The 27,650-nt window shown below is 47.6% G+C and overlaps 1 protein-coding gene across 1 annotated transcript; it reads left to right on the top strand.

Annotated features, from left to right (window-relative positions):
* Nucleotides 1-14,457: 14,457 nt before the first annotated feature.
* On the top strand, nucleotides 14,458-27,259 carry CHMP6 (charged multivesicular body protein 6). The gene is made up of 8 exons (XM_069750794.1): nucleotides 14,458-14,612; nucleotides 18,486-18,595; nucleotides 19,431-19,518; nucleotides 22,854-22,940; nucleotides 23,032-23,097; nucleotides 23,205-23,285; nucleotides 24,671-24,728; nucleotides 25,692-27,259. The coding sequence occupies exons 1-8, from the start codon at nucleotides 14,550-14,552 to the stop codon at nucleotides 25,742-25,744; spliced, it is 606 nt and encodes a 201-aa protein (XP_069606895.1). The 5' UTR covers nucleotides 14,458-14,549; the 3' UTR covers nucleotides 25,745-27,259.
* Nucleotides 27,260-27,650: the final 391 nt, after the last annotated feature.

Below are 27,650 nucleotides of genomic sequence, written 5' to 3'. Positions count from 1 at the left end.
GACCCAGCATAAAGATAATACACAAAGGAAGCAGGCATAAAGATAATGCACCCAGTGTTCTCAACATAATGCACAAAGATGGCAGCCATAAAGATACTGGCTACAGAAATGACACAGAATAGAGATAATGCACACAGTGATGTCATGGCACAGGGATTCTACTCAACAGATGGAAGGTATAAAGATAATGTACACAGTGTTATCTCAGCAACAGCATAATACACAAGGATGGCCGCTATAAATATATTGGTACAGAGATGACCCAGAATAGAGAGAATGCACCCACTGATGTCACACAATACCATTAATCCACAATGCGATATTGCTCTGCATAAAAAAACATACAATACAGGAATACTGCAGAGAGACTGTAGAAGCAAACAATCTCCATCCACAGGATTAAGGATAAGTTACTGAATGTTGGAGGTCCGACCTCTCAGATCCCCAGCAAATTTGGCTCTGGATCCTGAGAGTAGGGATCTGCAGAGCCCTGTTTTATGGACTGGCCTGGGTTGTAGTAGCGGTATTGCAACCACTAAGGGCAGCACTGGCAGGTAGCATAGTCAGGAAAAATCAGGACTCAGTACAAGGTAGTAGCAGTATAAGCTTGGAATTAAGCTGGGGGCTCAATAATCTAACAAGGAAAGAAGTGCAATGTCATTTTAAGTAGGGTGTTCAATTAGGGTAGAGCCAATCAGGAACTCGGGGTGGAGACAATCTGAAACATCACAGGTACTAGTATCTGGGTTAGCAAAGAACTGTCCAGCAAGCTGAAAAGCTCAGAGGGAAAAGCTGCCACCTGGTGCACAAGAGCTGCTGAGTTCGAGTCCTGACACCCTCTCTTGAATGAATCAGAGGAGCCCATGCTTGATCTTTGGTCTAATTCATTGTCTGTAGAACTGTCGGAGAAAGCCTAACACAGTGTTAGGGCTAGCGGAACGCACCAAATAATAAGACAGCTAGAGTATGGTGCGTTCGCAGCCCGGGGTCCACCGTGCAGAGATGGAACCTGCTGCCAAGTAATGACGGACTATATGGCGGTACAAGGTGAATACACACATGGGCTAACCTCACCCTGTGTGAAGGAAACGAACCCTGTTACGTCACAGGGCCGTGGTACCGCACCAAGAGTGCAAGCAACGAGTCTCAGAACTCAATCCCAAGACACAGGATTTGAGTACATAGACCTCATGCCCTCGACACCGCTACTGAGGTGTCAGAGTGGCAGCAATAGAAGCACGAGAGTGCAAGCAGTGCCGCACTGGCGAACGCCACTAACCAACCAGGCTTGGGTCAGGAAAGCGCTGTGAAAGCACAAGGCGCCACACTGGCGGTCACAGCAATAAGACGCTGTATTGTGTGTTTACGTGCTGATGGCTAAGTCGGGCGCTAGATAGCAAACATACACCTTCCGCGAACAGTCATCCAATAGGGAGGGTTATTTAAAGAGCGACTTTCACACACAACACACACACATTTACAAATGTACACTAGCGCATGGCCGTGCGGTCATGCGCAGCTTATATAGTTGCAGCACGTTCAGGACCTTCAAATAAAGGACCAATGGGAAGCTGCTACCAAAGTTTTGCCCTTTCAGGACCTTCCTGGAGGACCAATGGGATGTGCTGCAGTACCTGAGCATGTGACCCTCGATCTCCAATGGGAGATCTTGCCCTGGGCATGCTCAGAAAGAGAAAAACAGGACTTAGCCCCAAAAGCATCTGCTCGCCGCTGCCCAACACTGACTTCAATGGCAGAAGCAGGAAAAGCAGCAGTAACTCTTTGTACAGAGTGAGACTGAGCAAGACGCTGGGACCGACGTCTCTGCTGAGCAGACTCCACTGTGGCTGGATAAGAATGGGAGACCGCAGCGGAGATGCCTCGAGATTCCCCTTGTGCAAAAGCGAGAACTCGACACCTAACATTACCCCCCTTCCTAGGACCCCCCCCCCCTTGGGCCTCGCTACGCTCGAAGGCAGCAATGAGCTGTGGGGCCCGAATGTTTTCAGCAGGCTCCCAGGACCTGTCCTCTGGGCCATAACCCTTCCAATCCACCAGATAGAACTTTTTGCCACATACCACCTTGCACCCCAAAATAGCGTTCACCTCGTAATCGTCCGTAGACGAACCCGATGTCCCGGCAGATGACTCGGAAAACCAGGACATGTATACGGGTTTCAAGAGGGACACATGAAAGGTGTCGGTGATACCCAAGCGTGGAGGAAGGGCCAGATGGTAGACCACAGGGTTAACCTCTTCAAGGACCTTGAAAGGACCCAAGTAGCGAGGTGCAAACTTAGTGGACTCAACACGCAGCCTGATGTTACGGGCGGAGAGCCACACTAAGTCGCCAGGAGCAAAGGTCGGAGCAGGACGCCGATGAGCATCGGCGGAGAACCTCATTCTCTCCTTGGAGGCCCGAATGGCATCCTGAGTGCGGTCCCAAATGTCCCGTGCCTCCACAGCCCAGTCTGCCACCCTGGAGTCAGCAGAAGACACAGGCATGGGCACAGGGACACGCGGATGCTGGCCGTAATTTAGGAGGAATGGAGTCTGACCGGTGGAGTCGGCTACGGCGTTGTTAAGCGCAAACTCTGCCCACGGTATCAAGGATGCCCAGTCATCCTGCCTGGCAGAAACAATATGTCGTAAATATGTGACCAAGGTCTGGTTGGCCCTCTCTACCAACCCATTCGTCTCGGGATGATATGCCGAAGAGAGATTCAACTCAATACTGAGTAGACGACAAAGCTCTCTCCAGAATCGAGACGCAAACTGGGGACCCCGGTCACTAACAATTTTGTCTGGCATACCATGTAGGCGAAAGATATGTTTGATGAACAAGACAGCCAACGCCCGTGCAGAAGGTAGCCGTGGAAGAGGCACCAAGTGCACCATTTTGGAAAAATGGTCGGTGATCACCCAGATAATGATGCAGTTACGAGACTTGGGTAAGCCCACCACAAACTCCATCCCGACCATCTCCCAGGGCCTGTCCACCACCGGCAGAGGGTAAAGCAAACCAGCTGGCCGTTGCCGAGGGGACTTGTTCTTGGCGCAAGAGACACACGCCCGAACATATTCTGCGACATCACGAGCCATATGCGGCCACCAGTATGTCCTCGCCAGTAACTTAGATGTCCTTTTGGAACCAAAATGTCCACCCACCCTGGACGAGTGTGCCCAAGAGAGAACCTCCGGTCGCAAACTGGATGGTACAAAAGTCTTGCCCGGAGGCACAGACTCTAGCGAAACCGGGGCCACAGTTCTCAAGCTCTCGGTGGGGTCAATAAGCCGAGGTTCCTCTTCCTCCTCCGCAGATGACACAACGGAGTGAGAGAGAGCGTCGGCCCGAATGTTCTTCTCCCCAGAAAGAAAATGGAGGGTGAAATGAAACCGGGAGAAAAATAAGGACCATCTGGCCTGGCGAGAATTCAACCGCTGGGCTGTCTGCAGGTACACCAAATTTTTATGGTCTGTGAAGACTTGGAAGGGAAAATGTGCTCCCTCCAAGAGATGTCTCCACTCCGAGAAAGCCAACTTCATGGCTAGCAACTCCCTGTCCCCGATGGAATAATTCCTCTCTGCTGGTAAGAAGGTCTTAGAAAAGAAGAAGCAAGGATGCTTCCGACCTTGAGCATCCTTTTGGAAGAGGACTGCTCCAGCACCAACAGAAGAGGCATCCACCTCCATGATAAATGGCTTATCAACATCGGGGCGATGTAGGATGGGAGCGCTAGCGAAGTGTGACTTTATGGAGTTAAAGGCCTTGGAGACCTCCTCAGACCACAATTTGGGATTTGCCCCCTTCTTGGTGAGGGCAACCAAGGGAGCTACCAAAGTTGAGAAGTGCGGAATGAACTGGCGATAATAATTAATGAACCCCATAAAGCGCTGCACCGCTTTAAGAGAATGGGGTTCCTGCCAGTCCATCACAGCCTGTAGTTTGGCAGATCCATAGCCAATCCCTGGGCAGAGATGATGTAGCCTAGGAAAGGTAAGGACTCCTGCTCGAACATACACTTCTCCAACTTGGCATAGAGGGAGTTTGCCCATAGGAGGTCGAAGACTTTGCAAACATCTCTCCAGTGGGAGTCAATATCTGGAGAGTAGATGAGAATATCATCCAGATAGACTACGACCGAGGTGGAAAGCATATCCCTGAAGATGTCGTTCACAAAGTCTTGGAAAACGGCTGGGGCATTACAGAGCCCGAAGGGCATCACCAGATATTCATAGTGCCCATCCCTGGTGTTAAAAGCCGTCTTCCATTCGTCCCCCTCACGGATGCGAATCAGGTTGTAAGCACCCCGCAGATCTAATTTAGTAAATACCCTTGCTCCCCGAAGCCTATCGAAGAGCTCAGATATCAAGGGCAAAGGATACTTATTCTTAACGGTGATGACGTTAAGACCCCTGTAGTCTATGCATGGACGCAATTCCCCATTCTTCTTCTGCACGAAGAAGAACCCTGCCCCAGCAGGTGACACTGACTTCCTAATGAATCCTCTTGCCAGATTTTCCTGGATGTACTGTGACATTGCCTCCATCTCCGGGAGAGATAACGGATAGACTCGACCCCGGGGAGGCTCAGCACCAGGCAAGAGATCAATAGGACAGTCATAGGGGCGATGGGGCGGAAGGATCTCCGCCGCCTTTTTGGAGAACACGTCTGCATAAGACCAATACTGCTTGGGGAGAGAGGATAGATCTGCGGGTACCTCTGTAGTAGCAACCTGAACGCACTCCCTCTGACACCTACCCCCACAAGATTCGCCCCATCCCAGAATTCTGCCTGAGGACCACTCGATATGAGGAGAGTGGTACCGTAGCCAAGGTATTCCCAACAGGACCTCATCAATTCCCTCAGGAATGACGAGCAGAGATATAATCTCCTGATGAGATGGCGACATGGACAGAGTTAAAGGGATGGTCTGGTGTGTTATCTGTGAGAGCAGTGTCGACCCATTCACCACTCGTACCGTTACTGGTTGAGCTAGCATAACCAGGGGTATTGCGTGACGTTGGGCGAAAGCAGAAGACATAAAATTGCCCTCCGTCCCAGAATCCACGCAGAGCTCTACCGAGTGGGAGAATGAGCCTATAATAATTGTCCCCTTAAAGGACAATTTAGAGGCAAACGTCGCCGTGTCTAGTGTACCTCCACCTACTACCACTAGACGCTGATGTTTCCTCGACCGCTGAGGACATCTGGTGGCTAGATGTCCTGACTGCTGGCAAACATGACAGACCTTGAGTGCACAAGCGGTCCGGGACTTAGATCCCGCTTGTGACACTTCCATGGCCTCATGTGACTCAGGAAGCAGGATCGGAGATTCCAGAGGTTTGGCGAAGGTAGGAGCCAGCCGAAACCTCTGCCTACACTGGGCTCGCTCTAACCTCCACTCGTTAAAACGGAGGTCAATTCGAGTGGAGACAGTTATTAACTCCTCCAGTGTGGCAGGAATCTCCCTAGTGGCCAGAGCGTCCTTAACGTGTTCAGCCAGGCCCCTCCAAAATATGGGGATAAGGGCTTTATCCGACCAGTCCAGCTCAGAAGCTAAAGTGCGGAATTGGACGGCAAAATGACTGACCAAGGACTCACCCTGAGTTAATGCCAGCAGTTGGAGCGCAGTATCATGGGTGACTTGAGGTCCTAAAAAGACCTGTTTCAGAGTGCTCAGGAACAGCGGAGCACTCTGCACCACATGATCGCCACGCTCCCACAGCGGCGTAGCCCATTCCAACGCCCTGTCCGACAAGAGAGACACTATAAATCCCACCTTAGCCCGCTCTGTGGGAAAACGTGCAGCCAGGAGCTCGAAGGGGAATAGAGCACTGAGTCACGAATCCCCTACATAATTTGCTATCACTAGAAAATTTTTCTGGCAGCGGGAGGCGAGATAATGTCGGAACAGGGGTGGCAATGGACAAGGTTGCTGCAGCCACGCTATCAGCCTGTACAGCAACTGCGTTAACATCCACAGCTGAGGTTGAGCTCTCGAGAGCCGCCAACCTACCCTCCAGCTGCTGGATATACCGCAAGGTGTAATGTTAGGGCTAGCGGAACGCACCAAATAATAAGACAGATAGAGTATGGTGCGTTCGCAGCCCGGGGTCCACCGTGCAGAGATGGAACCTGCTGCCAAGTAATGACGGACTATATGGCGGTACAAGGTGAATACACACATGGGCTAACCTCACCCTGTGTGAAGGAAACGAACCCTGTTACGTCACAGGGCCGTGGTACCGCACCAAGAGTGCAAGCAACGAGTCTCAGAACTCAATCCCAAGACACAGGATTTGAGTACATAGACCTCATGCGCTCGACACCGCTACTGAGGTGTCAGAGTGGCAGCAATAGAAGCACGAGAGTGCATGCAGTGCCGCACTGGCGAACGCCACTAACCACCCAGGCTTGGGTCAGGAAAGCGCTGTGAAAGCACAAGGCGCCGCACTGGCAGTCACAGCAATAAGACGCTGTATTGTGTGTTTACGTGCTGATGGCTAAGTCGGGCGCTAGATAGCAAACATACACCTTCCGCGAACAGTCATCCAATAGGGAGGGTTATTTAAAGAGCGACTTTCACACACAACACACACACATTTACAAATGTACACTAGCGCATGGCCGTGCGGTCATGCACAGCTTATATAGTTGCAGCACATTCAGGACCTTCAAATAAAGGACCAATGGGAAGCTGCTACCAAAGTTTTGCCCTTTCAGGACCTTCCTGGAGGACCAATGGGATGTGCTGCAGTACCTGAGCATGTGACCCTCGATCTCCAATGGGAAATCTTGCCCTGGGCATGCTCAGAAAAAGAAAAGCAGGACTTAGCCCCAAAAGCATCTGCTCGCCGCTGCCCAACACTGACTTCAATGGCAGAAGCAGGAAAAGCAGCAGTAACTCTTTGTACAGAGTGAGACTGAGCAAGACGCTGGGACCGACGTCTCTGCTGAGCAGACTCCACTGCGGCTGGATAAGAATGGGAGACCGCAGCGGAGATGCCTCGAGATTCCCCTTGTGCAGAAGCGGGAACTCGACACCTAACACACAGGGTTTTGCTATTTTCTGCAGTCCCTTAAACAATGAGGTCGATCATACCCACCACTGCTCCAGTCATTGTCTATGGGACTGCTGGAGAAAAGGAGTACAGCGTGGCTTTTTCTGGAACCAGCCCCATAGACACACGAGCATGCACACCTCTGCTTTATTCAATATGAACTCTACAGAGCCTGGTCCTCGGGATCAATGGAGAACCAAGAGGTCAGACCCCCAGTAATCAGTCCTATAGATAGTGGACTATTCACGATTTTGGAAATAACCCTTACATTTCATGAAGGTTCTTGGAGCAATTGAGCTAAATGTGAAAAATCATCCAAATCTTACAAGATGTGCTGCTTCTCCTTCTCCTCTCATTTAAAGGGCACTTCTATGTTCAGTTGACACCTGAGATCAGTCAGAGCTGATGACACCTGAGATCAGTCGGAGCGGAGTCACTGGGTCCCCAGTTATTAATGTCACGCACATTTTCCGATCTCATGTCTCCAGAATCCCTCATTCCTAGGAAGACTTGTTGGCCAACCCCAGAGAGCGGCTGATACTTTGTAACGACAAGAACACTGTTTTATGTAATGGGGATGCTTTATCCCATGAAGACGGCAATATACAAGGGAGAATGAGCAACTCCAGAGCCCAACTTTGTGTTATGTGCAAACAGAATGTTTTCAGCCGCTTCACACGCCGTTAGTAGCTGCTGTTTCATCTGATGTTTAGATGAAAATGACTTTCATGTTGTTTTGGGATTTACTAAATTGCAAAGTAAATCTGGAATATAGCAAGAACCGATCACAAGAAAGTTTTAACTACTTCTGTTAAATAAGTGCAAAAGTTGCACTCTTCATGGGAAAATTCATCATTGAATTTGGCACAAGTTGGGGGAGGACTCTGCTGGCACGATTTTTTTTGGGGGGGAGCAGTCTGCTGGCACAAGTTTATTGGGGACAGCAGTCCTTTTGCATTAGTTTATTAGGGAAGCACTCTGCTGGCACAAGTTGTTTTGGGGGGAGCACTTTGGCACAAGTTTAATGGAGGAGCACTCTGCTGGCACAACTCTATTGGGGGCAACCAGTTTGCTGACACAAATTTAATGGGGGAGCAGTATACTGGCATAAGTTTATTGAGGGGAGCTCTCTACTGGCACAAGCTTAATGGGGAGTAGTCTGCTGGCATAAGCTTTTTTTGGGTAGCACAGTTTTTTAGGGGGAGCACTTTGCTGGCAGAAGTTTTTTTGGGGGGAGCACTCTGCATGCACAAGTTTAATGGTGCAGCACTCTACTGGCACAAGTTTAATGGTGGAGCACTCTGCTGGCGCAAGTTTATTGGGGGAGCACTCTGCTGACACAAGTTTAATGGGGGAGCAGTCTGCTGGCACAAGTTTAATGAGGGAGCAGTGTGCTGGCACAAGTTTAATGGTGGAGCACTCTACTGGCACAAGTTTAATGGGAGAGCAGTCTGCTGGCACAAGTTTAATGGAGGAGCAGTCTACTGGCACAAGTTTATTGGGTGAGCACTCTGCTGGCACAAGTTTAATGGAGGAGCACTCTGCTGGCACAAGTTTATTGGAGGCACACTCTGCTGGCACAAGTTTAATGGAGGAGCACTCTACTGGCACAAGTTTATTGGGGGCAACCAGTTTGCTGACACAAATTTAATGGGAGAGCACTCTGCTGGCACAAGTTTAAAGGAGGAGCACTCTGCTGGCACAAGTTTAAAGGAGGAGCACTCTGCTGGCACAAGTTTAATGGAGGAGCACTCTGCTGGCACAAGTTTATTGGGAACAACCAGTTGGCTGACACAAATTTAATGGGGGAGCACTCTGCTGGCACAAGTTTATTGGGGGCAACCAGTTTGCTGACACCAATTTAATGGGGGAGCAGTATACTGGCACAAGTTTATTGAGCAGCACTCTGCTGGCACAAGCTTAATGGGGACCAGTCCGCTGGCACAAGTTTTTTTGGGGGTAGCACAGGTTTTTTTTTTGGGGGGGAGCACTTTGCTGGCACAAGTTTAATGGGAGAGCACCCTGCTGGCAGAAGTTTATTGTGGGGAGCACTCTGCTGACACAAGTTTAATGGGGGAGCACTCTACTGGCACAAGTTTATTGGGGGAGCACACTACTGGCACAAGCTTAATGGGGATCAGTCTGCTGGTACAAGTTTTTTGGGGGTAGCACAGTTTTTTTTGGGGGGGAGCACTTTGCTGGCATAAGTTTATTGGGGGAGCAGTTTGCTGACAAGTTAAATGGGGGAGCAGTCTGCTGGCACAAATTTAATAGGGGAAGTTTAATGGTGGAGCACTCTACTGGCAAAAGTTTATTGGGGGAGCACTCTGCTGGCACGAGTTTATTGGGGAGGGAGCAGTCTGCTGGCATGAGTTTTTTGGGGAGCAGTCTATTGGCACAAGTTAACTGGAGGCACAGTCTGCTGGCATTGGTCTCTCTGATGGCATGCTAAGGGGGTACAGTTCAGTGGGTAGAGCCTATATTTACATACAGATGCATCCCATCTCAATTCTCCCTCAAAATGATTCTTAAAAACATAGTTTATGGATAATTTAACACCGATGAGCAGGAGAACAATTATAACACTTCATTCCTTAACATGAGGAAAAATATTCAAATGTTGTCCGCCAAGGATGTACTCAAACCTCCAAGTTTCATGGTCGGTGTCTGCTGACCCGCAGTCAGACCGAGCACTGCAGGCTGCACACCGACCATGGAACTCAGATATCTGAATTCAACCTAACAGCCTGGGGTGACATTGCCTTTAGAAAACAGCAGCCATGTTTTTCTAACTCCAGACAGTTGCTTTAAAGTGTAATTCCTTAGGAGTTAGGGCTCTGCTGAGTGACTGTGGAGGCTAACGAAATGGGAATAGGAGACAAACTACACTGCTCAAAAAAATAAAGGGAACACTAAAATCCCACATCCTAAATATCACTCAATGAAATATTCCAGTTGTAAATCTTTATTTATTACATAGTGGAATGTGTTGAGAACATTATAACCTAAAAATTATCAACATAAATCGCAACTAATATCCCACGGCGGTCTGCAGTTGGAATGATGCTCAAAATCAAAGTGGAAAATGAAGTTACAGGCTGATCCAACTTCAGTGGAAATGCCTCAAGACAAGGCATGATGCTCAGTAGTGTGTGTGTCCTCCTTGCGCCTGTATGATCTCCCTACAACGCCTGGGCATGCTCCTGATGAGGTAGTGGATGGTTTCCTGAGGGATCTCCTCCCAGACCTGGACTAAAGCATCCACCAACTCCTGGACAGTCTGTGGTGCAACGTGACGTTGGTGGATGGTGCGAGACATGATGTCCCAGATGTGTTCAATCGGATTCAGGTCTGGGGATCGGGCGGGCCAGTCCATAGCTTCAATGCCTTCATCTTGCAGGAACTGCTCACACACTCCAGCCACATGAGGTCTGGCATTGTTCTGCATTAGGAGGAACCAAGGGCCAACCGCACCACCAAGGGGTCTGAGGATCTCATCTCGGGACCTAATGACAGTCAGACTACCTCTGGCGAGCACATAGAGGGCTGTGCGGCCCTCCAAAGAAATGCCACCCCACACCATTACTGACCCACTGCCAAATCGGTCATGCTGAAGGATGTTGCAGGCAGCAGATCGCTCTCCACGGTGTCTGCAGACTCTGTCACATGTGCTCAGTGTGAACCTGCTTTCAACTGTGAAGAGCACAGGGCGCCAGTGGCCAATTTGCCAATCCTGGTGTTCTGTGGCAAATGCCAAGCATTCTGCATGGTGTTGGGCTGTGAGCACAACCCCCATCTGTGGACGTCGGGCACTCAGACCATCCTCATGGAGTTGGTTTCTAACCGTTTGCGCAGACACATGCACATTTGTGGCCTGCTGGAGGTCATTTTGCAGGGCTCTGGCAGTGCTCCTCCTGTTCCACCTTGCACAAAGGCTGAGGTAGCGGTCCTGCTGCTGGGTTGTTGTCCTTCTACGGGCCCCTCCACATCTCCTAGTGTACTGGCCTGTCTGTTGTGAATTCTGCTCTTGGGTTCCCTCCAGTGGTTGTTGGTGGGAATGCAGTTGTCTCTGACTCGCAGTCCTGGCCAGGTGTATCGGATGATTACAATTCTGACTGGGATATTTAGGTGTGCAGGATCCTTTAGCCTTTTCCAGTTGTCAATGTTACTTGTGAAGTGTTGGATCACTTTCTGGCTTCTCCTGTTGCTGCCAAATTCAGCAAAGATAAGTGTTTGGTTTTTGTATCTGTGGCACACTGCTGTGTGCTTGTTTCAGTTTTATTCCTGTTCTGATTGTAGGATTCACTGGAGTTGCAGATTTACGCTCCTACATCTTTTAGTAGATGTAGGAAGTTTTTTGTATATTCTGCTGTGTATGTTTTGAAGGGTTTTAATACTGACAGCACAGAACTCTGTCTTATCCGGTCCTATCTAGCTAGAGTGGCCTCCTGTGCTAAATCCTGTTTTTCTGCCTGTGTATGTTTTTTCCTCTCCGACTCACCGCCAATATTTGTGGGGGGCTGTCTATCCTTTGGGGATTTTCTCTGAGGCAAGATAGTATTCCAATTTCCATCTTTAGGGGTATTTAGTCCTCCGGCTGTGACGAGGTGTCTAGGTGTGTTAGGTACACTCCACGGCTACTTCTAGTTGCGGTGTTAAGTTCAGGATTGCGGTCAGTATAGTGGACACCTTCTCCAGTGAAAGTTCTCATGCAGCTCCTAGGTCACCGGATCATAACACCTGTCCCCTGGTAATGTCTCCAGCCTCTGGACACTACGCTGACAGAAACAGCAAACCTTCTTGCTACAGCTCGCATTGATGTACCATCCTGGATGAGCTGCACTACCTGAGCCACTTGTGTGGGTTGTAGAGTCCGTCTCATACTGCCACGAGTGTGAAAGCACAACCAACCTGCAAAATTGAGTGTGTATTGAGTGTGTCTTGATAATTGCCAATAATTTCCATCTGTTGTCTTTTCCATTTGCACAACAGCATGTGAAATTGATTATCAAACAGTGTTGCTTCCTAAGTGGACACTTTGATTTCACAGAAGTTTGATTTACTTGGAGTTATATTCTGTTGTTTAAGTGTTCCCTTTAGTTTTTTGAGCTGTGTATTTTCTAGTCCTGGTGGATTTCTGTATTTGCGCCCTCTATGTCACAAACATGTAAATGGGCTGTTTCTGGCAACATGATCCCTTTAAGACTCACAGTGATAAACTCCTCCGTGGATCTCAGACATAATATATACAGACATATAAACTTTAAGTCAGAGATTAGTTTTACCTTCGACCTCTGTATTTCCCATAAAGTTTCTAACAAACAGGCAATCCCTGCTTGTGTTGCTGCTGTCGAACAGCCATGAGACATGCAGGTGCAAGGACTCCAACATATTTTTCCAGCACGCCGATGACACTCGGCTAGGTCATGAACAAGCTCTGATAACACCTTATCTGAGCACATTCGATCATCGCTATTAAGGACCCTTAATTACTAAAGCCATTTCCCACTGTGTCGTCTGTCTGGTGATGGCGTCTGTCTGGTAAGAGGTTTGCTTCCTGCAGAAGTTTAATTTCCGTTCTTTCTATCTCAGAACTCGTAATGACAGTGTGAATGATTTTCCTCTTGTGAAATGAATGGGAAAATTGCAGCAGTGATATGGATCAGAGCCTTTATGGATATTTCTGTGAATGAGACATTTCTAGTCCGCAGTCCGGGATGTGATATTTCATTACTCCTGTAGGATGCAATTATTTCCCGATCAGCTTGACTCAGGCCATTACTGGTTAGACGTCCCTGTAGCCATCGCAGTCAAAAAATCAGAACATTGTGTATGTATGATGACAAATATCACAGCTCACAAGTCAGTTCTGGGAAACTGCAGGGGTTTTTACCTGTATTTTTCAGTAAAGTCCTATACCGCCATCTAGTGGCCAGTGAAGAGGATTAACCAGTGTTTGACTAATCAAGTCCAACAGTGCCATCTAGTGTCGACTTCATGTAATAGCATGACCTGTCACCAGGAACATCAAATATAAATAATACCGCCATCAGGTGTGACCAAAAATGCAATGGTTCACAGTTGGTTTAATCTCTAATAGCAGTCATATACATCTGCCATCCTTTTATACTTGGCCCAGACTGTAATAAAGGCTTTTTCCAGACGAGTCTGTAGAATTCACCACCATCTTATAAAACTTGTTATAAAGATACAGTGGTGCTTGAAAGTTTGTGAACCCTTCAGAATTCACCTTTCTGTATACGTTTGACTGTAAACTACATCAGATTGGCACATAAATGGAAATAACAAGTAGATACACGTGTATGGAGCAGGTTGTACTATACAGTCGGCACGTGCTTAACCCCTTAGATCAGGGGTGTCAAACTGCATTCCTAGAGGGCCGCAAACCATGCATGTTTTCAAGATTTCCTTAGCATTGCACAAGGTGCTGCAATCATTATGTGTGTAGGTGATTAAATTATCACCTGTGCAGTACAAGGAAATCCTGAAAACATGACCTGTTTGCAGCCCTCGAGGAATGTAGTTTGACACCCCTGCTTTAGATGCTACAGTCAATCACTTATGGCATAATTTAAAGAGTCGGGTTGCCGAAGCGTACCGGCACCGCGCCCATTGACCCCGAGACACAATTGCGTGGCATTGAGGGGTTGACATGGTAGCCAGAGGCATACGGAAGACCCCAGCTGCTGCCATCTTGGTGAAGCCCAGCTGCATACGGTACTACAAAAACCGACACTGATTGCAGGTTTACCCCTGAGGGAAGACTAAAAGAAAGAAAAATTGAAAAAATATTATTAACTCCTTTTTTCTATAAAAAAAAACCCCAAATCCTTGTACCTGGTATCGCCGCGTCCACAACAATCCAAACCCGGATGACAAATGCCAAAAAGAAAAATGAAATGAAAGTTTGGCATCGGCGTGATCGGATTGACCTAGAGAATCGCGTTTCAGGTCGTTTTTATTCTGTGAAAACAATGGCGGAATTGTGGCTTTTTCAACGTTTCATCGCACTTGGAATTTTTTCCCCTTTTTTTTTTCAGTACATTACATGGAAAAATAGACGGAGTCATTGTAAGATAGAACTTATCCTACAAAAACAGCCTCAGAGGAGGAAAAAACAAAAGCATGAAAAGTGGCTGTGGTGTGAAGGGGTTAATATTCAGGGTGCATGTGGCACTAGTTGGGCATGGAGCGTCTGAATGGTCCTATGGGCACACTGCAGTCCTGGTGCAGTGTCTGTGCGCACACCTGGCCGTGCACTCGCTGTCTGCCAATAACCGGCACGATCTGCTACAAACACTACTACTACAGGACTACACTTCCCGGCAGGCTGCAGCGATGACGTCAATAGGAAGGGCTTGGCCCCTAAGAGTTTCCGTACCGAAGCCGGTAGTACCAGGGTGCAGCGCGGCGTGGAGGCCCCGGACAGGAGGGGATGAGGAGACCGGCGACCGGGGGGCAACATGGGCAACATATTCGGCCGGAAGAGACGGAGCCGGGTCACTGAGCAGGACAAGGCCGTGCTGGTAATAACACACCCGCTGACGGGTGAACTTCCTTCCCAGTGACTGACACGCCCTCTGTTGGTATTACTCTCTGTGCCCACAACTAATAGTAGTGCCAGCCCTTATACCGCCTGCGTCACCTTCTGCCTCTGTTGCCCTGCCCCAGGCCCGCTTCTGCCTCTGTTGCCCTGCCCCAGGCCCGCTTCTGCCTCTGTTGCCCTGCCCCAGGCCCGCTTCTGCCTCTGTTGCCCTGCCCCAGGCCCGCTTCTGCCTCTGTTGCCCTGCCCCAGGCCCGCTTCTGCCTCTGTTGCCCTGCCCCAGGCCCGCTTCTGCCTCTGTTGCCTTCCCTCAGGCCCGATTCTGCCTCTGTTGCCTTCCCTCAGGCCCGCTTCTGCCTCTGTTGCCCTCCCTCAGGTCCGCTTCCGCCTCTGTTGCCCTCCCTCAGGCCCGCTTCCGCCTCTGTTGCCCTCCCTCAGGTCCGCTTCCGCCTCTGTTGCCCTCCCTCAGGCCCGCTTCCGCCTCTGTTGCCCTCCCTCAGGCCCGCTTCTGCCTTTGTTGCCCTCCCTCAGGCCCGCTTCTGCCTTTGTTGCCCTCCCTCAGGCCCGCTTCTGCCTTTGTTGCCCTCCCTCAGGCCCGCTTCCGCCTTTGTTGCCCTCCCTCAGGCCTGCTTCCGCCTGTGTTGCCCTCCCTCAGGCCCGCTTCCGCCTCTGTTGCCCTCCCTCAGGCCCGCTTCCGCCTCTGTTGCCCTCCCTCAGGCCCGCTTCCGCCTCTGTTGCCCTCCCTCAGGCCCGCTTCCGCCTCTGTTGCCCTCCCTCAGGCCCGCTTCCGCCTCTGTTGCCCTCCCTCAGGCCCGCTTCCGCCTCTGTTGCCCTCCCTCAGGCCCGCTTCCGCCTCTGTTGCCCTCCCTCAGGCCCGCTTCCGCCTCTGTTGCCCTCCCTCAGGCCCGCTTCCGCCTCTGTTGCCCTCCCTCAGGCCCGCTTCCGCCTCTGTTGCCCTCCCTCAGGCCCGCTTCCGCCTCTGTTGCCCTCCCTCAGGCCCGCTTCCGCCTCTGTTGCCCTCCCTCAGGCCCGCTTCCGCCTCTGTTGCCCTCCCTCAGGCCCGCTTCCGCCTCTGTTGCCCTCCCTCAGGCCCGCTTCCGCCTCTGTTGCCCTCCCTCAGGCCTGCTTCCGCCTCTGTTGCCCTCCCTCAGGCCTGCTTCCGCCTCTGTTGCCCTCCCTCAGGCCCGCTTCCGCCTCTGTTGCCCTCCCTCAGGCCCGCTTCTGCCTCTGATCCAACAATACAGTCTGAGGCTGGTTTCACACTTGCGTTTCAAAACGCATGCGTTTAAAAAAAAAATGCATGGTGAAAAAACGCATGTAAACGCGTACAAACGCTGCGTTTTTTTTATGCATGCGTTTTTGCATGTGAAAAAAACGTGGCGTTTTGACGCGTTTACATGCGTTTTTCATGCGTTTGCGTTTCTTAAACGCATGCAGATAAATGTGTGACAGCTGCCAATCATGAAAATAAAGTAAAAAACCCACTATAAACAGAAAGAGCTAGGGTTAGGGATCCTACCCCTAACCCTACCCTTAAAGGGATTAGGGGTAGGGTTAGGGGTAGGATTCCTTTATCAATTTTATGGTGTGGGGTGGTTTATCAGTGTGTTTTTTTGTTTTGTTTTTTTTTAAAAGCATGCGTTTTTAACGCATGCAAACGCATGTGGTTAAAAACGCATGCATTTACATAGACAGCAATGCATTTTTTTGCTGCAAAAAACGCCACTAAAAATACTACATGTTGCATTTCTGCAACACAACGTATGCAGAAAAAAACGCATGTGTTGCAAAAACGCGTCAAAACGCATACAAAAAACGCATGCGTTTTTAATGTTAAATATAGGGGGAAAAACGCATGTGTTTTTTACCACAAAAACGCAAATGTGAAACCACCCTTGCTTGCCACAAAAAACGCAAAAAAGACTAAAAGCACAATGTTTTTAGCAATATTAATATCATAATGTTTATTAATAATTTACAGAATGAAACAAAAATAGTAAAAGGAAAATCTCCCATGTAGCGGAACGGAAATTTACAACATGGCCACAAAGCAAAAAACACCTGAATATATCATTAGCTCACTACCAAAGACAGCCTGTGTTATTGAATGTAACTATAAGCTGGACACCAATAGTCTCTAATGCATCCAGCCCCCTAGTGACAGCAAGTGTTATTTAACATAGGTGCTGAAAAGATTTACCGTAATCACTGCTGTAAACATATGACTCACTAATTAGCTGCCTTGAAGTAAACACCATGGAGAATACCATAACAAGCCGATAAAGGTGAGCCTTTGACTACTTACATAGTGTTTGTTGTGCCAATGTCCGTTCCTTTACCCCGACGCGCGTTTCGTAACACTTCCTCAGGGGGCCTCTGCCTCTGTTGCCCTCCCTCAGGCCCGCTTCTGCCTCTGCTGCCCTCCCTTAGGCCCGCTTCTGCCTCTGCTGCCCTCCCTCAGGCCCGCTTCTGCCTCTGTTGCCCTCCCTCAGGCCCCCTTCCTTCTCTGTTGACCTTCCTTATGCCCTCTCTCTTCGGCCTCTGTTGACCTTCCTTATGCCCTCACTCTTCGGCGTCTGTTGACCTTCCTTATGCCCTCACTCTTCAGCCTCTGTTGACCTTCCTTATGCCCTCACTCTTCGGCCTCTGTTGACCTTCCTTATGCCCTCACTCTTCGGCCTCTGTTGACCTTCCTTATGCCCTCACTCTTCGGCCTCTCTGATGTGTATATATGCCAATGTGTGCTTGTATTGCAGAAATGCCATAAAGAATTTTTTTTTCCTATCTTGATTCCAGCAGAATAGTGAGTACAGCACTGAAGTATAATACAGGATGTAACTCAGGATCAGTAATGTAATGTATGTACACAGTGACTGCACCAGCAGAATAGTGAGTGCAGCTCTGGGGTATAATACAGGATGTAACTAAGGATTAGTACAGGATCAGTAATGTAATGTATGTGCACAGTGACTACACCAGCAGAATAGTGAGTGCAGCTCTGGAGTATAATACAGGATGTAACTCAGGATGAGTACAGGATAAGTAATGTAATGTATGTGCACAGTGACTACACCAGCAGAATAGTGAGTGCAGCTCTGGAGTATAATACAGGATGTAACTCAGGGTCAGTACAGGATCAGTAATGTATGTACACAGTGACTACACCAGCAGAATAGTGAGTGCAGCTCTGGAGTACAATACAGGATGTAACTCAGGATCAGTACAGGATCAGTAATGTAATGTATGTACACAGTGACTACACCAGCAGAATAGTGAGTGCAGCTCTGGGGTATAATACAGGATGTAACTCAGGATTAGTACAGAATAAGTAATGTAATGTATGTGCACAGTGACTACACCAGCAGAATAGTGAGTGCAGCTCTAGAGTATAATACAGGTCAGTACAAACCAAACGTCTGCACTGTTATAATAGTTGGACATTGTGTCTCAGTTAATGACTCTGCTCACAGATACAACAGGCAGGAGTGGGTATTAGGAGGGATTACTGTAATCCCCTTGTCTGAAAGCTCACTGCTCAGGTAGATGTGACCCAGATTAAGAGCCTTCCTGTATCCACCTCCATTAATCTTCTGTCTCTGTGGATCACTGTATATAGTGCGGAGCTCATGACTTTCTTGTCAACAAGAACAATAAAGATCAATTCTCTGTTCCCCTTTATGCATAGAAATCCTTTGCACATTTCCATGCCTAAAAAATATTTAAAAATCTGCTCCTTTATTTTTTCCCCAGAAACAGTGCCACCCTTGTCCATGGCCGTGTCTGGTATTGCAGCGTTCTCCTGATTTGCGTATTTTTCATCCTTTTCTTACAAGCTTTTTTTCCTCGTTTATTGCAGCAACTGAAGCAGCAGAGAGACAAGCTGAAGCAGTACCAAAAGAAGATCACCTTACAGCTGCAGCGAGAGCGGGAGGTGGCCAAACAGCTGCTGCACGATGGCAAGAAAGAGTAGGTTCTGCCAGTGCTTCATTATGGCCGCTCCCTGCGACTGTACGTGTTAGTTGTGTACTGCCCCGGAAAATTACTGTTAATTCAGATACAAACGGAGGCCATCAGTGCCCGCTCACACGGTGTGGTTAGTTTGATGCATTTGTGGGAGGCAGACTCCCTTTAAAGGGTTTGTGCATTAGTTCTCCACACACAAGTAGGACATGAGTATGATAGCTGTCAGACGATCGCCTCCATGTGATCAGGTGGAGAGCTGCTGCACAAGCATGAGAATAGATGTCCTGATAGGGAAAAGCCCTTTAATTGTTGTGTAATTAAAACGTTTTTGTTTTATTTTTTTTCCGTAATTTTCAAGATGAAAACTCCCTTCATAGAGGTGGATACAAGTGCAGGCAGTGTCAATGACAGCAAACAGATATCTTGATAACTAATCAGAATTAATAGACAGAGCATGTAAGGCTAGGGTCACATTGCGTTATGTGACCGCCTTTAACGCACTACGTTACACCGTGGCATAACGCGGTGTAACATAGTCCGTTAACGCCGCCATTGCCTGTAATGGCGAACGCATCGCTAGCGCACGCCCACATTGGGCGTGCGCTAGCGATGTGCCGTCATTTGAGTGACGGACCGCTAACGCTGCTTGCAGTGTTCGCGGCCCGTTCCTCGCTAGCGCAGATCGGGGATCTGCGCTAGCGGGATCGGCTAACGTGATCCCTTTTGGGAAATTGCGTTAGCGCAGTCCGTAGCGCTATGCGCTAAACGGACTTCCCTAACGCAATGTGACCCTAGCCTTAGAAAGTTATTCAGTCACGTTTTGTGCTTTATCCTTTAGAAAAGCCAAATTGCTGCTAAAGAAGAAGCGATATCAAGAGCAGCTGCTGGAGAAGACGGATAATCAGATCAGTAACCTGGAGAAAATGGTGAGTCCGATTGTTGAACCTCGATGCTTTTGCAGGAGTGCAGGATCTTTAGGTCTTAGTGTGGCCCTAGTGTTTGTACTGTCAACCATTTTATCCTGACAGCCGTTTCAGTCTGTACAATGAAGCGACCTGAGAAAAGTAATAATTGTGATGCAAATGCACCTACAGCTATAGCATCAATACTACTGACAGGTGAAGTGAATAACTTGGCATCCCAGCTGTAATATAAAGGTGTCAAGATACAACACAGTGCATCACAGCTATGATAGAAAGGTGTCAGGGCACAACACAGATCATCACAGCTATGATAGAAAGGTGTCAGGGCACAACACAGAGCATCGCAACTATGATAGAAAGGTGTCAGGGCACAACACAGAGCATCACAGCTATGATAGAAAGGTGTCAGGGCACAACACAGAGCATCACAGCTATGATAGAAAGGTGTCAGGGCACAACACAGAGCATCACAGCTATGATAGAAAGGTGTCAGGGCACAACACAGAGCATCACAACTATGATAGAAAGGTGTCAGGGCACAACACAGAGCATCACAGCTATGATAGAAAGTTGTCAGGGCACAACACAGAGCATCACAACTATTATACAAAAGGTGTCAGGGCACAACACAGAGCATCACAACTATCATACAAAAGGTGTCAGGGCACAACACAGAGCATCACAACTATGATAGAAAGGTGTCGGGGCACAACACAGAGCATCACAGCTATGATAGAAAGGTGTCAGGGCACAACACAGAACATCACAGCTATGATAGAAAGGTGTCAGGGCACAACACAGAGCATCACAACTATGATAGAAAGGTGTCAGGGCACAACACAGAGCATCACAGCTATGATAGAAAGGTGTCAGGGCACAACACAGAGCATCACAACTATCATACAAAAGGTGCCAGGGCACAACACAGAGCATCACAACTATGATAGAAAGGTGTCAGGGCACAACACAGAGCATCACAGCTATGATAGAAAGGTGTCAGGGCACAACACAGAGCATCACAACTATCATACAAAAGGTGCCAGGGCACAACACAGAGCATCACAGCTATGATAGAAAGGTGTCAGGGCACAACACAGAGCATCACAACTATGATAGAAAGGTGTCAGGGCACAACACAGAGCATCACAACTATGATAGAAAGGTGTCAGGGCACAACACAGAGCATCACAACTATGATAGAAAGGTGTCAGGGCACAACACAGAGCATCACAGCTATGATAGAAAGGTGTCAGGGCACAACACAGAGCATCACAACTATCATACAAAAGGTGCCAGGGCACAACACAGAGCATCACAGCTATGATAGAAAGGTGTCAGGGCACAACACAGAGCATCACAACTATGATAGAAAGGTGTCAGGGCACAACACAGAGCATCACAGCTATGATAGAAAGGTGTCAGGACACAACACAGAGCATCACAGCTATGATAGAAAGGTGTCAGGGCACAACACAGAGCATCACAACTATCATACAGAAGGTGCCAGGGCACAACACAGAGCATCACAACTATGATAGAAAGGTGTCAGGGCACAACACAGAGCATCACAGCTATGATAGAAAGGTGTCAGGGCACAACACAGAGCATCACAACTATCATACAAAAGGTGTCAGGGCACAACACAGAGCATCCCAACTATGAGAAAGGTGTTAGGGCACAACACAGAGCATCACAGCTATGATAGAAAGGTGTCAGGGCACAACACAGAGCATCACAGCTATGATAGAAAGGTGTCAGGGCACAACACAGAGCATCACAACTATCATACAAAAGGTGTCAGGGCACAACACAGAGCATCCAAACTATGAGAAAGGTGTCAGGACACAACACAGAGCATCACAACTATGAGAAAGATGTCAGGGCATAACACAGAGCATCACAACTATGAGAAAGATGTCAGGACACAACACAGAGCATCACAGCTATAAGAAAGGTCACAAAAACAAGAAAAAGCAGAGGCCATACAAAAAGGGGATCACCAAACAGCATGGATTTGTACAAAAAACACAGCTCTATTAAGGTGCAAATACAGGACAGATCATTTTAAAAACATCTAAAAACACTTAGAACAATGCCTATAATATGGCAAGTGCCTGTACACAAGGTGAAAGGGGGAAAACAGGAACACATACAGATATATATCTCAGTGACCTATATGGACAGCATATTAATAAAGTGCAAAAAAAACATAACACAAATAAGGCCTAAATAGCTAATAGAGCTGCACATGGAAAAATATACTGTGGTACAGGAAATGTGCTAAAATATGCAACATATGACAGTACTAAACATGGGATCCTGAGATCACTAGTAAGGCCCCATAGATAGATGGCACGTAACACAGTACACGTAAATAAACAACACTATCTGAGTATATAAACTGCTAGATATACAAAATGTGCTGAAGGCATACAGAGTGCCGACATGGGATCCTGAACTCAGTGGTAAGGCCCTATAGATATATGGCACATAATGCAGTACCCTGTGTTGTGTCATCCCTGATGAAGCCACTGCTGTGGCGACACACGTAGGGTATTCGCTTTCTCTTTGTGCCTGTAGGTGTTATCTTAGGGCCATTTGCCCGGAGGTGTTATGGGTTTTTTTTGCTTATAATGCATATTTAGGTACATGGTTTACTGATAGTACTATACTGCTACTTGCTTATTTTTAGGTGTGCATTACTGAGTACCATGGGACATAGGGCCTCTATGCTTGTTCTACTTCATACACCTTTTATGCATAGTTGGATTCATTCTCCTGTTTGAATTTAGGTACTGTTACCAGTGTGTGCGTACTGCATTATGTGCCATATATCTATCGCTCTGTGGTCATTAACCAAACTAACCTAGAATAGAAACAAAATGAGAACATACCCTGGAGTAAGTAAATAGTACTTTGAACATACTGGGGCATTAGAGATGGGGCCATCCAGATTGGGGTACATCTTGTCGCTGTGGGATGGCTTTTACACTTTTTGGTAGCTGGATTTTGCCTTTGGTCCTGGCATAAGATAATGGTATAATGGTCCGTGAGGAAACGGTGAGGACTTGTCTCCAGATTCCCAGATCTCATTCTGGTCGATTATATCCGGAGGTCACACCTCTCAACTTCCAGGACTATAAGATCTGCTGCCAGATGCCGCTGGACACCTCAGAGGTCTGATGCAGTCTTCAATGTTGTGGAGGATTGTGGCTTTAGTAATAAGGCTGATCACTCTGTCTGAATTAGAGAAGATCTGGATGGGTTGGAGGATACCATTTCCATCACTACTGAAATCAGTTGTTTCCATTAGTGTAAATGTTTGTTTTTTCCTGTAGGTGGAAGACCTAGAATTTGCACAAATCGAGATGAAAGTGATTGAAGGTTTGAAGATCGGTAACGACTGCCTGAAGAAGATGCATGAGGTGGGTCTGTCGTTGAGGTTCGGTGCCGGTTCTGTCCCTGTTGACGGGAAAGAGCTTAACGTGTATATAATTTTTTTTTTATTTCCACTAGGTTATGTCCATCGAAGAAGTGGAGAGGATCATGGATGAAACCCAGGAAGGAATAGAATACCAGCGGGTAAGTGTAAAGCATTCTTGTATATATGTCGTGGTGGGGACATGGCGCTCTGTAAGGCTTGATCTGTGATTGGAGACCCAACATGAACACGGCTTCTCTGTTCGCAGCAAATTGATGAACTACTAGCAGGAAGCCTGACGACAGAAGACGAGGAGGCCATTCTGGAGGAGCTGGAGGCCATCACTCAGGTACACAGGGCTCTGATTTTCCATGATTTGGCAGGTGAGAGTAGCACCTAAGGGCAGAAGTTACATAACATTTTTCCTTTCTACAACCCTTCCTGCACCCACCCCAAGTACAGCCCCAGATATAGAGGTGTGCATGTAGCTGCAATTTCTTTTCGTCCAAAACTTTTCACATTTGCGTTAATAACAGGCAGCTGGTGATGCCATGTTGGCAGTCCCTCTCGCCTCCCAACGCTGAATAGAGAGGCACAGGATAATACCCTTTGTGAGGGTAAATCCAGCCAAACTGTTCTTCTTGCACATCATAAATGCAAGTGAGAAGATTACATTTCCAGTGCCGCAAATCTGTGCGCTGTGCCAAAGGGTATAATGTTTACTGAGGTCAAACTTCCATGGTATTGTTACTAAAAACCCAATTGTGCTGCGCTTATGGATAAAGGCAGGTAAAGGGTAAATCCAATGATCTTAGGTTGTGGATACAAATTTTAGTAAAGCCTATGACCTCAGCATGGAAGATGTCTATAGTGAGTGTTGCAACCCTTTGTCTTCCCCCTTTATTACTGGAAATCTGACACAACATACAAAGCAATGGCTGCTCCATGAATCTAGAAATCTGTGGCAGCCAGAGATCAGAGAATTTAGCTAGTAAAGAGGTTGTCCACTACTTTGACAACTTCTTCTCATACCCCTCGCTTGATCCCCATAAAATAATAAAGTTTATACTCCCCTCCCGTGCTGGTGCTGTTCCCGCAGTGGTGGCACGCCTTCTTCCGGGGCTTCAGTGCTGTTTTTGGTACGCTGGTACCCAATCGGCGCTGCCGTCACTGTCCCCGACTCCTTTCGAATTGAGCAGAAAGTGGAAGTCTGAGTTCAGTTGCCTCCCAGACTTCCTCTTCTTGCCCTAAGGCAGGGGCAGTGACCCCAACCCTGATTGTTTGCCGGTGTCACGTGACACAACAACCACATGCGAGCCCCGGGACTGTGAATGCCAACACCATGGGGAACGGTACGAGAGGTGAGTATAGGCTTTTTATTTTATGTGGGCCAAACATTTTGTGATCAAGAATGGGTTGTCCTAGTAGTGGACAACACCTTTATCTGACTACAGACTCAGCTGCACCTGTTTGGTGCTAAAGTCTCAGGAAACATCTCAAGGTCCCATAAATATTAGGTAAATGCAGAGCTCATAGAAATCAGCAGTATCCGCCTTCTATTATCCTATGCCTGTGGTCTGTATGTCAGCGGTCTGGGTGTATGTTAGTCCGTCACTACTCACAGATTGAGGTAAACCCAGTGGTGTGGGTGCACTGCGTAAATGAGAAACGCGTGTGATGGCGCCATGTGTTATGCTGGATTGTAATAAGCGTTTCACATTTTCTTCCTTACAGGAAGACCTGGATCTCCCAGAAGCTCCCAAGGACAAGCTCCCCGCCGATACCACTCCAGGTAGCTCTTTGTTGATACCTCTGCCTCCTTCCTAGTAGGAGCATACATCTGTAATGTGGTGGGTGATGCAGCATGCCAGGATTTTTGTTTCTCCTACCTGATCCATACAGTATGAGGTCAGACGCATGTGGAAGTGCAAAAAGTCCTAGTGCATACTGTGCGCATGAGGGTTTAGGTTTATGTGGGACTTTTTGGATTTTAGTTGTTTAAAGAGGTTTGCTGCTCCCAGACGGCTCCTTTTAAGCGGCCTTAATGTCCCTGATACTTGCCTCCTGAAGCGGCGCTGCTCCTCTGAGCGCTGTGTTCCCTACTGATCTTGTGATGTTATGTCACGGCAGCACTGCTGCCTATTGACATCAGCCTTGATGGGTCAGTTAAGGCTGCTGCTTGTCAGGGCCACTGGTAGGCTGCAGTGCTCTCGTGACATAATGTCAAGAGAACGCCAGCTCTTGGAGAGTGGGAGTGATGCTGGTCTGGGTGTTTTTTTTTTTTTTTTTTTTGTTTGTTTGTTTGTATTTTAAATCCAACACATTTTTTACTTTATAAAGGATTCATGAAAAAATGTGTACTGTTTGGCCTGGCTGCAGAATGAATTAACTGAGAAATCAGTTAGTGAGCCTAGTTTACACTAGCGTTAGTAGCTTTTTCTGAGCTCCTTTTTAACTGTTTTATGCCCACTAGTGATGAGCGGATGTGCTCGTATAAGGCGTTATCCAAGCATGCTCGTGTGCTAACCAAGTCTTTTCTGCGTGCTCGATAAATATGTTCGCGTCCCAGGGACTGCATGTCTCACGGCAGTTAGACAGCACCAACACATACAGGGATTGGATGAATACCATCAGTCTGACTAGTGTCCGTTTCTTTACAGGAAGAAATCGCACCAAAAATAGTCATGTGCATTTAGCCTTACATTGACTCGCAATCTGCACTTGGAAACTGACTATTCTCTTTTTCTTTCACCAGAGAAACAAGTCATCAAGAACAAACCCCAACCACAGCTGGTGGCCGCGTCCTAACCTCATGCCCACTTCGTGCAGTTGGAAAGTTTGTATTTTTGCTTCTTCTTTTTTTTTCTTGTACCCCCAGAGGGAGCCCGTGCCGGAACGCTCTGCCCACTATTCCTACAGGGAGGGGAAAGGGAGCATCTTGCTCCTTGTGAAATGTGACAAACTGCATTGCCGTCTCTGGTTTACATTGGGGGGGCCTCTTCCAGCCTTTCGGGGGTGGTAAATCTGCCCTTTGGACAGCCTTTCCAACAGCAGGAGACATAGTAGTCGCTCATGAACTCTTTACTAAACAGCGGGATTTCAGTATCGCACAGCCTATGTTGTCCGTTGGAGATGATTTAATGAGATGATCCATGGTGGCGGCAGTCGCGCCCCATCCAATAGTTTGCTGTTTTTACATTGTATAATGTGTGGACATCAGTGGCTTTAATTACTGCAGACTGGACTATTCGAGAACTGCCGCCTATGTATTATCCGGGTCCTGCTGAGGACACACAGGTCGCCTTCTACGCTGACGATGCCAGGAGCCCTGTGTCCAGATCTTGAACTTGCTTCCATTTTTATTATGGTGGAAGGTAACCAGTACTTCGACATGATGGATTCTCATCATTGTGCATGCACGGTTCAGATTTTTTTTATTTGTATACCCAATTTGCTATAATGAAGATTCAGAATAAAAACACTAAAAAGTAAAGGAGCACTGAAAAAAAAGAAAAACAAAATGGTTATATATAATCTGTTCCACCTTGTGGTCGTGTGACCAATGCTTTCCTCACCAGGATTCATCGAGGTGCTGACCCCCATTTTATTGGGGGTGCCTTAAAACGGCATATCTGGAGATATACGGGGTGATGAATGCACTCCGGTCACTGCTTGATGTGTTCATGACAGCAAGCAAAGGTCTTGAATATGGAGCGGAATTTAAACAATAATTATATTGTAGAAGGGACTCCTCAGCTGGGGAGAGTACTGATGTTTAGTGTGGTGCTGCAATGCATTATTCTGTGGCCCGAATGCACTTCTTACAAGGGCCCAGTAGACTTTAGCTGCCCCTGTGTGGACACGATTGCTGAGTTACTGAAAATTTTAGAATTACCAATTCTCCCATGAATGTTACAGCAAAAGAGGTTGCTTCTGGATTATAAAAACATGGCTGATCTCTTCCAAAAAAACGGTGGCACTGTAGAGATAAAAAGCAATTATGTTTTGTAATACTATACACCCCTTTAAGTACTCAGGCCATTGTTCTCGGTCCCACATGTCACAGCCCTAGGAGATTGCTCTGTAGTGTTATTTGCAATCTGTGTTACAGGGCGGGTTCCTAATATATCAGAATGGAAACCTTACCACCCAGATATACTGTATATTCTCTGCATAGAAGACACCGTTCCTGCTGCCACCCCGTCACAGTAGGTGTGTGATATTGGCCATTGCGACTTGTGGATAATTTGGAAGATTGAAGTTTTTATGATTTTTCAATTTAGTGTTTTTAAAAATCCTAATAAAATATATAAAGCACCAAAAGTTGTGGTTGTGAAGTATTAGCGCCATCAGTGGTCTGGGGTCCTTAGAGAGCAGTGAAGAACCCCATGGGTATATGCTGCACTCTTAGGTGCTAACCAAGCTCAACGCAGTCTAAGTGTTTTGCCAGATCTGGACAAAAAATTTTTGGCATTCAGCAAAGCTATGTCTTTAGTCATAGTCTTTGGCTATGTTCACCTCAGATATTATCCACTCGTCGGTGGCTCCTTTTGAAGCCTTAAAAAACAGGATTCGGACGTTTGCGATGATAGGAACATTAACTGTAAAGGGGTTGTCCAGGCTTGGGGCTCTTGTGACTGCAGACTTGTGACTCTTCACAGCGCGCACTGTCAGGATTCCCCAAGAAGAGGGCGCATGACAGCAAGTATGAAAT

The sequence above is a fragment of the Ranitomeya imitator genome, chromosome 2, assembly GCF_032444005.1.
Source record: "Ranitomeya imitator isolate aRanImi1 chromosome 2, aRanImi1.pri, whole genome shotgun sequence".
Taxonomy (NCBI): domain Eukaryota; kingdom Metazoa; phylum Chordata; class Amphibia; order Anura; family Dendrobatidae; genus Ranitomeya; species Ranitomeya imitator.
This window is presented reverse-complemented; position numbering and strand designations above follow the sequence as displayed.